This window comes from Garra rufa, chromosome 6 (genome assembly GCF_049309525.1).
Source record: "Garra rufa chromosome 6, GarRuf1.0, whole genome shotgun sequence".
Taxonomy (NCBI): Eukaryota; Metazoa; Chordata; class Actinopteri; order Cypriniformes; family Cyprinidae; genus Garra; species Garra rufa.
The window spans coordinates 7,780,102-7,791,022 of NC_133366.1; the positions used below are offsets into that span (position 1 = coordinate 7,780,102).

At 37.1% G+C, this 10,921-nt stretch overlaps 1 protein-coding gene across 1 annotated transcript in view; it reads right to left on the reverse strand.

Moving 5' to 3' along the window:
- LOC141336813 (NACHT, LRR and PYD domains-containing protein 3-like) overlaps nt 1–10,921 on the reverse strand; it is a 98,638-nt gene that overhangs the window by 19,415 nt on the left and 68,302 nt on the right. The window contains exon 14 of the mRNA XM_073842540.1: nt 2,707–2,880. Within this exon, the coding sequence (XP_073698641.1) occupies nt 2,707–2,880 (174 nt within the window). The remainder of the gene's footprint in view (nt 1–2,706; nt 2,881–10,921) is intronic.

Genomic DNA, 10,921 nt, shown 5'->3' on the forward strand with positions numbered 1-10,921 from the left:
TGATGTGAAAATTGCAAATATTTCATGAAATTCATGTCCTCATTAGATGAGATTAAAAGATTAAAAACCATCATCATCCAGATTCACCCCACAAATGAAACTCAGCTCCTACTTCACTGAGGAAAAAGTTTAATAAATCTTATGTATACAAAATCCTTTACAATTATGTACAATATAATAATTAGAAATATCATACAAAGTTTTCACACAATATGTGAGCAACATGCACTCAAGTTTAAACTTGGTAAGTAAAAAGACCATGAAACATACTAAACATGCTTGTCACAAGACTTGAATGCTGTGAGTGTTTGTTACAACATTTATCTAAAACAATGCATTGATTTAATATAAAAGCACAGCTAAAATATACAAACTAAATAAATGACACTTTATAGTAAACAATGGTATTAAGAGAATGAAATGAAATATAGTCTAAACACTTTTGGTTTACATAATATTGGTATATGTGCATCATATGAAGTATATTTCATTTTGAATTTATTAGATTATGAATAATATAAAATAAAATGTGCATACTTGTTTTGTGACATGTATATTGAAAAGTTGCCTGTATATTGAATGACAACATATTTCATTCTAAATAGTACGAATAATCTGGTGTCATTGATAGGTCTAATATAGCAGTGAAAGGTCTGAAATAGCCCAACTAGTAAATATGCACATGCTTATCTAAATGTAACATGGTAAGTAATGTAATTATGAATAAACGATTTACTCATAGGAAATAATACTCTCTGCTGGCTCATGTTGCTCTTCAAAATACAATCAATTATGATCGGAGTCACACTCAGTGAAAGCTGATCTCTTCTTCACTGTTCAGGATCATCTGGAGAGCTCATGTGTGTGAAGCAATAGAACGTTTTATTTTGTTATTTGTTTGTTTGTTTTTGTGATGTGCTCCACATCAGAGATTGAAGGCATCAGAAAGAGCATACAATTTTTCAGCATTTTTCAGGACTGCAACTTTGAGTTTTTATTGTGAGTAGATAAAAATAATAGCAGACCCTTTACAAATATAAATTATGCCCTACTCTTTTCTGTATGCAGTTGATGTTAAAATCCAAGTAAGTGCAACACTGTCTCTGTAATCTCCTGTATCCCACACACACACATCAGCGCTTGATCACTGTGACTGCACTTCTGTTGATTTTGTTGACTTTAATCTGTCTGTCGTGATCCATATTCACCGTCATTTAAATCCTGACAGTACAAAATCACACACACAGAAACAGATGCATTATGGAGCATTACGGCTGACACACATCTATACAGGGGATTGAGTTTAAATGACATTATTATATGATACATGAATCATTACTACTTACAGCAGTATCTCCAGTTTATAATGTGGATCGTCTTTTAAAGCAGAGAGCAGCTCCACACCTGAACAACCTATATTATTCTTAAACAGATACAGTACTGTCAGGTGTGAGGGGTTTGATCTCAGAGCTGAACTCAGAGCAGCACAACCTTCATCTGTGACACCACACTCCGTCAACCTGCAGAACAACGACACACACTTCACTCTTGATTTATTAGAAAAAAAAACGATTTTAAAAAGCTAAATCAGTGTGTGTTACATCCCAGGAGGTATTATTATTTTTTTGACTCATGTATGAGGGGACATTTACACACCATTAACAACTAAAAATAGATAATCTTTTTGTGTTCTGGTTGTTTATTTACATGTCAATGTCATTTTCGGGGCCTGAAAACACAAATTTTTGAAAATGCAATTTCTTTGGAAACAATACAGTTATGATCTCTGTGTGAAATATAAAAATGTGAATTTGTGAAAACGGTGACATCACACGTGTTTTATGTGTTCGGTCTATAGGCTTGAGCAAGCAGAGTTGCCATTGAAAATTGAATTAATGAACAATTACATATTTTCTAATTTTATTCATTTCGTCTTATTAACTAGTAAAACTAAACATTATGAAGTTAAGCAGTGTATTGGTAGTTTGTTAATAAGCTACATAAATGAGCAGCAACTACAGGTATAAGCTAACAATTTATATTATAAATGAACAATCATTACTGAACAATTGCAGCTAGCAGCTTTTTTAAGATGTGTGAACTGCTAAACACCATCTTCTCCATCTCTCTCCAAACTGAAAGCTACAGGTGTTCAATACCTTCCTCTTTTTGTGTAATTTAGAGGAAACATGTCTTTTTATTGTTTGATTAGCTTTTCGAAAGTTGCTAAAATTTGCCAAATAATTTAGAAAAACAGCCAAACTTGTTGCTAGGTTCCAAGTCCCAAATAAGGTTCAGAGTGTAGTCTAAAACATTGTTAATCTAGCAACAAAATTGCAAAATGGGCAACATTAACATAAATTAAGAGTGTTACAAAAATATACATATAATGAAATATAAAGTGCATAACATCCTAAAAGTTGTGAAGCTCACTCTGAAGCTGATAAACTCTGAGGTTACTATCCATTTGAATTATATCGACTGACAGTTTTTTTTTGTGTGTTTTTTTTTGTGTGTTTTTTTTTAGTTCATTTGTGTTCATTTGATGGAATAAGTTCATATAGACCTGTTATGACAGTAGGGGGAATAAATTATAAGAGAATTTGTATATTTTGTGTGAAGCGTCCCTTTAATGTAAATTACATGATGATAGACCCTAATATACTGTATATAATTGTTTCAGTTGAGATTAATGTATGATCTTACTCCAGTATCTCCAGTTTACAGTGAGGATCCTTCAGTCCATCAGAGATCAGCGTCAGACCTGCATCTCCTAGTTTATTGTTCTCAGACAGATCCAGTTCTCTCAGGTGTGAGTTTGATCTCAGAGCTGAACTCAGAGCAGCACAACCTTCATCTGTGATGTCACAATCCCTCAACCTGCAGAACAACAACACACTCTTCACTAAAAGAACACAAACACAGACTGTGGTATTAAATGCTAATTCTGTGAGTGTTACATCACAGGAGGTATTATTATTGTTATTTTGGCTCATGTCTGAAGGGACATTTACACAACACCATCTCTTGTTTTTAAGCATTAAATATAAAAATTAAGTGACTGATCTTACCTTTTATTTGAAATATGTTTATTTAGATTTGTTGTAAAAGTATTATAAACATGTGAAATTTGTGAAAGTAATATAAACGTTTATTGTACGATAAGATCTTTTTTTTTTTGTTAAATACAACAATTAATTAATGATCAATTACATTTATTTAACTAACTTACTGAATAGTAAAAAAAAGGTTTTAAGCAGTTTATTGGTAGTTAGTTAATATGCTCCCTAACTGATCAACAATTACAGGTAACAGCTAACGATGAGTATTAGAAATGAACAATCATTATTGAACAATTGCAGCTAGCAGCTTTATTCAGACTGAACTGCTAAACACATCCAAAGTCCTTTTAAGACTAGTCTTGTCACTCGGCGGCCATCTTTAAAACGCCTCTCGGGCATCAAAGTGCAGCTCCTATCTATTTGAATGGGGAAACATCAAATTCTCCAAAACTGTTTGCCAAACTTACGATTAAATTTGATTTGATTCATATTTGAAATCTCCAAAGAAATCCAACAAGAACTGCCTCATAAATATAGTTCCTTGTGCTTTAATAGCGTTAAAAAAACGCTTATTTTCCTTCTAGATGAGCCAGTGCGCATGCGCAGTACTGAACGCACGTCTTAGAGCGCCAACTGTTTCTAGAGCAACTGGGACTTCTAATGGTGCGTTCACACCGCACACTTTGTCTGCGTCAGGCAACGCACCTAACGCATCTAGTTTGACGCATGTACGTTGAAGCTGGCAACACTTGCTTTTTGGTGCGTTCACACCGCACACGTCAGGCAACGCTCCCAACGCATCTAGTTTTTTGCACACTTCCCCTGAATAAACCATGGCAAACTATTGGGACTGGACATTTTGGAATCCTCTCATGACCATGTTTCGCTAGCTAACGAAATGGGAAATAATTACGTTGAGAAAAGATTTGACATCCCGATCTCTTCAGCGATCTTCATCCAAGCAAGTTCTTTTACATTCCTGTCTTTATAGAACAACGAGGACGGATCATACAATTCTCTGCGATTGCAGACGGCTAGAATAAGCTTGTAGCCGTCTGCAATCGCAGAGAATTGTATGTTGTTGTTTTTTCTGCTCCCGCTTCATTCAAAATACGTGTGGTGACGTCGCTACAGTGAGACGCTCTGATTGGTTGACGCACTGCGTCAAGTCCGTCAAAAGTTCAGCTAGCTGAACTTCTGCGTTGCTTGCGTTTGCTGCGTTGACGCTTGAAACGCAGGTAACGCTTGAAAAGTTGACGGATCCAACGGACACAACGCAACGCAGAGCCTCTGACGGACTCAACCATTGATTTTACATGTAATCTTGCCGCAACTGACGCATGACATTTGGGGCGGTGTGAACGCAGCATAACAGCAGCTGCAGTGACGCGCTGACTTTACTAATCAATGATTGACTCTTTCACTAAGAAGGCGGAGCTTCGCAGCCACGATGACCGTTGCATTTTTCCCCATTCAAAACTACATGAGTGACATGTCTTTGGTATTCTATAGTCTTTGACACATCTCTTCATCTCTCTCCAAACTGATAGCTAGCTGTTCAATGCTTTCCTCTTTTTGTGTAATTTAGAGGAAACATGCACCGTTTTTTTGTTTGAGTCACACAGTTCCTAAAAGTTTCCAAATAAATTCTAAAAACAACTAAATTTGTGGCTAGGTTCCAAGTTCCAAAAAAGTTTCAGAGTGTATTACATGAACTGACAGAGATGGATTTTTTTTAATCTTCATTTGATGGCATAAGTTCATCTAGATCTGTCATGACATGAGTAAGTAAATGATAAGAGAATTTTTATATCTTGGTTGGGCCTTAAAGTGTCCCTTTAAAGGGATAGTTCGAGCATTTAAGACATGAAGTTGTATTCAATCCTTATCAGCACTATAGTTTATACACACTGACCCACACTGCGCTCACCTCCCTGGTCAGAGTTCTGGCCGCTGGACGTTTTTCAAGAAAGTAGTCACGGTTAGTTTCCGGGGCCTCAAAACTGTGCGTTTTTACGTAAAAAAAATATATGCGTTTCAAAGCTTGATTAATTTACATCACAAAAAACACTCCTGACAAAAATCATACCTCAGTTTTAATCGGCACTATATTCTTTCCGTTTCCATCAATCCGCGCTGCTGTCAGTTCGCACGTTCCGATCAGCTGTTCCATTACACACTCGAATTACAACGACGTAAAAAGTAGAAAATTAACAATGGTGCGAACTTGTAAATTCCCAGGTTGTGACCAAGAATGTGCAGGGATCGCCGTTCAGATTCCATCGTTTTCCTGTTTCTGATATAGTTATGAGACAGCTTTGGCTGGTTGCCATCGGCTACTCTGCGGGAGCTACAATATCCAGTATCAAGGATTTTCGTGTGTGCAGTGCTCACTTCAGTGAAGACGATTACATCCCCAACCAAGGAGGAAAAAAAAAAAAAAAACGGATTTTAAAGAGTTCTGCTGTACCAGTACCACGGGTAAGATCTATTTACTAACTTTATGTCGCATACGACAGGTTTATTTTGAAGCTAACGTCGGTTTTTAGGCTAACGTTACACTGAGAATATTCTAACCGGGGCAGCGATAGCATCGACAATAATCGACTGTCTATGTGGTGAGAAAATCGGCAAATGTCATAACTAATGAATTTAATTGAATCTACATAACACAACAAAATATGATGCTTTGCTATATTTGTTATTGTCTGTAATTATGCGGAACGTGTGTCGGTATCATCGTGTTTATAAGTGTGCTTGAAGTCAGATACTGTACAGGTAGGTCTAAACCAGGTATCTCCAACTCCGGTCATCGTGAGTTACATTCCTGCAGCTCGATGTTTTCCTATGACAGGACACCTTTCTCAAATGAGACTGTACAAGCCTGCTAATTACCCATTGATTTGAGTCAGGTGTGTTGCATCAGAGAAAAACTAAAACCAGCAAGACAGTAGCTCACGAGGACTGGAGATCCCATGTCTAAACTGTACAGTAAACAATCTGATGTTTAGACTCCTGTGGAAATCACGTGACACGAGGTCTAATATAAAAATATATATATCGTCTGTTCCGTCTGACATTGTGCTAAAATTGGTTTCATCATCAGAAGTTTCGTAGTCAGACATGCTGTCAGTGAGTCGCGCTATCAACAGCTGATCGGAACGTGCGAACTGACAGCAGCGCGGATTGATGGAAACGGAAAGAATATAGTGCCGATTAAAACTGAGGTATGATTTTTGTCAGGAGTGTTTTTTGTGATGTAAATTAATCAAGCTTTAAAACGCATATATTTTTTTTACGTAAAAACGCACAGTTTTGAGGCCCCGGAAACCAGTGGTGGAAAGAGTACTGAAAATTTATACTCAATTACAAGTACCGTTACATTGCTGAAATTGTACTCAATTACAAGTAAAAGTACTGGTGTTAAAAAAGTAATTAAGTAAAAGTACAAATTACTCTTCATAAAAACTACTCAGAGTACTAATTACTTTTTAGCTGGTTATTGAATTATCCATAATTGCTGAATCAGACAAGATCCAGACAATAAAGCACACGCTATACAAATTAAATTATAGGTTAATCACCCTATATATTTTCTATTCATTACATAACACAATAAGCAGGAAAAAAAAACAGTATGCCTTACTAATATATATATTTAAGATATTAAAACAAGTACACAGTAAGCAATGAAATAAGAACAAATAAACAAATTAGGAATTAATTAATACAGTCTGTATATTACAATGATGATAGATTTGCATGTTCTAGTTAGAGCTGGGCCAAATGGCCTAAAAATAAAATCCCCGATTTTTTCACAAAAAAATCCGATTTACGATTTAAATAGATTTCCCCCCCCCAAAGACATTTAGCATGTAAAGAAACCCCAGCTTTTCCACAACATATGGGCACCATATATTTTGCAATATACATTGCAACTGCATCAGTGATCGCTTTCCATCAGTCCCCATTCTTATTATACTGGAAACAGTAAATGTTTGTAAGACAAATAAATATGCGGTGGGAGGAAATATATATATATTTCCATGCTTTTCTCTTGCAGTTATATCGTATATAAAAATATAAAATTTTGAATACAGAAATATTAAATGATTTAAATAACTGAAACGATCTGCCAGCAGGTGGCAGCAATAATCATATCATTAATTTGATTCGTTCGAACCGCTGGTTCACTCAGAATAAGTGAGCTGTGTTTATGAATGGGGAAATTGAATCATTTCACTAGATTCGTTTAAAAACGCATGTTAATTCATAAACGCTCAGAGGCTCAGATGTGACTTGTTTCAGGCTACTTTTGACCACGAAATGGAGCAAAATTAGGCAATAGTGTTATAGTCAGACAATAACTTCTTTTTTATTTAACTGCTGTGTTAAATCAATATCTCATATACAAACTCCCTTAAAAAATATTAAAAGCTGTTACTCATCTTGGATCGCAATATCACAAAGCTCTATTATAATCAACAATGCTCGCTATACTGTACAATCAGTCTCTTATTTACTCTCTCTACACTTTGTTTCTGAAAGGATTCGTGAGATATGTCCGTGATATATTACTCTACGTTGTAAAAACACGTAGAAACCTTTGAAGATCCCCTGAGCGCAAAAACAAATATGCTGATCGGGTCCGGCTAACTGGCTAACAAGCAGCTAACGTTAATCCCTTTAGTGGCTCCCATTATTTTTTTCTGTGCCTTTCTGAAAACAAATATATGCAGTATATCAGTGTGTTTCTAATATGGCGAATGCGCTTGCGCGGGGGAGGGCTGAGCCCATTCGGAACTGCTGGAGCCCAGAGAGGAGCGTCAATCAATGTAAACTACACATTCGAGTTAATCGATATACAATCGATTTAACGCCCAGCCCCAGTTCTAGTGATGATTATCTTATCAATAGCGCGCCGGAAAAAATAAATAAAAATAAACGGAACTTGTTTTTCGGTTCAAATACTATACCAGGCTTTCATTGGTCCGTTAAGAAGAGATATTTTTATTGGCTACCGAAATGCTGGTCAGTGGTTAAAATATAATATTCAAATTGCAGTACTCTGTAACGAATTGTGATTTTAAAAGTAATTAAGTAAATTACTCAGGTTAATTTGTACTCAAGTACAAGTAAAATTACAGACTTAAAATTATACTCATGAAAGTACAAATACCCAAAAAATGTACTTAATTACAGTAACGTGAGTAGTTGTAATTCGTTACCTCCACCACTGCCGGAAACTAACCGTGACTACTTTCTTGAAAAACTTCCAGCGGCCAGAACTCTGACCAGGGAGGTGAACGCAGTGTGGGTCAGTGTGTATAAACTATAGTGCTGATAAGGATTGCATACAACATGTCTTAAATGCTCGAACTAACCCTTTAATGTAAATTACACAATGATAGGCATAGACAGATAAAATATATAATATATATAACTGATTCAATTGAGATTAATGTATGATCTTACCTCAGTATCTCCAGTTTACAGTGAGGATCCTTCAGTCCATCAGAGATCAGCGTCAGACCTGCAACTCCTAAACCTTGAAAAGGTAAACGGGTGTTTCAGGTAGCACTCACTAAATTCCAGGGTTTCATTACCACGACGTAAAATGGGCGTTTCTGGGGGCGTTAGGAAAACGCCCCTTTCTAAAAAAAAATTATTAAGAGAGGTCACCGATCATGCGCAGTAAGTCAGTTTTTTTGCGCGGGCATTTCAAAACCACTGATGGATAATGAAGGACAACACAGTCATACAGGTTGTTTTTATGTTTTAAAATCTTACATTTAAACGATTTTCGAAAACAAATAAACAGCCGTTATAGAAATGTAAAACGTGTAGCGTCTATTTACGAAAATTAATCATGGTTTACAATGGTATCGTGTACAGGTATTTCAAGACACTGTATATGAATATAAATATGAAGGGTACGAAACCCCTGCGATCGTGGACAGGTATTTCAAGTTACTGTATATGAATATAAATATTAAGTGTATCTGGGACGAAACCCCTGCGATCGTGGCCAGGTATTTCAAGACACTGTATTTAAATATAAATATGAAGGGCACGAAACCCCTGCAATAGTGGAGGTATGTGAAGCAAATGGCTTTTCCGTAACTGCGCATGATCGGTGACCTATGCAAATTCTCAAATAGGCCACGCCTGCCTGGTGACGCAGTATTGATTACGCTGTACTGAAACCACTGGAAAAAAGTGCATACCGTTTCAGGTCTCAGGAGACTAGTGTAAATTGCCTGACAGCACCATCTACTGTTTTTGGAAAAGGAAGTTGCTCAATTGCATTTGTGAGAAATTTCCTGCACGCATTTGTAAGAAAATCAAGCCAAGTTTCCTCATAAAAAGGCTCACAGTTGTAACACACAATACATTTGTCCATACCCTTGCATTTTCTCTCAATATTGGCACAAAATTCACTCCATACTATTACATATATTTAACTTACTTATTGAATAGTAAAACTAACAAGCAGTGTATTGGTAGTTAGTTAATATGCTGCCTAACTGCTCAACAATTACAGGTAAGAGCTAACGATGCGTATTAGAAATGAACAATCATTATTGAACAACATATGTGCATTACCAGTTTAAACCCAAGCCCACTTGGCCCATAAATATGCCATGCAGGACCCATATATGTATTCCCAGATCAAACCCATGCCCACTTGGCCCATAAATATGTCATGCAAGACCCATATTTGTGTTCCCAGTTCAAACCCATGCCCACTTGGCCCATAAATATGTCATGCAAGACCCATATTTGTGTTCCCAGTTCAAACCCATGCCCACTTGGCCCATAAATATGCCATGCAGGACCCATATATGTATTCCCAGATCAAACCCATGCCCACTTGGCCCATAAATATGTCATGCAAGACCCATATTTGTGTTCCCAGTTCAAACCCATGCCCACTTGGCCCATAAATATGCCATTCAAGACCCATATATGTGTTCCCAGATCAAACCCATGCCCACTTGGCCCATAAATATGTCATGCAAGACCCATATTTGTGTTCCCAGTTCAAACAAATGCCCACTTGGCCTATAAAAATTCTATGCAGGACCCATATGTGCATTACCAGTTTAAACCCAAGCCCACTTGGCCCATAAATATGCCATGCAGGACCCATATATGTATTCCCAGATCAAACCCATGCCCACTTGGCCCATAAATATGCCATGCAGGACCCATATATGTATTCCCAGATCAAACCCATGCCCACTTGGCCCATGCCTGTCCCTTATGTGGCCCATGTAATCAGCTCATATGGGCTTCATATGTGGGACTCATACTACAAAACCTACATGGGACCCGCTGATTTCACCCAGCCAAAAAGCCAATGACCACACAGTTCCCATGGAACCCGTAGTTAACCCATCTGGGCCCCACATGTCATTGCTGGCTGGGAACAGGACGTGAGAAATACTCCTCCCAGGATTTCCATAGGATTGTCACCAAACTCAGTCAGCATGATCTCAAGACATTGGGGATGCAAAATTGCAGGCGGATACTGGCCACCAACTGGCAGCAGGAAGTGTGTCATTTTCAAAATGCATTGAAATCAGCATCTTAATTTTACTTCATTTTCTTCAAACTTCATCAAAATAATATACAAACACAGCCGATGAGAATATGTAAAGGGGTTGATGATAAATCAAATGCTGTTGCCATGGCAACATGTCAAACTTTAAAATTAGGTTCCTGTCTTTTCGAGGCAGATAACATGCTTAGAATTTCATGAAACTCAACACACACATCAATATTAATGATAGTTAGACACTGGCAAAAGGCCATAAATGGGTGTGGAGCAGGCACTCTATAGTGGGGGGGGTTAG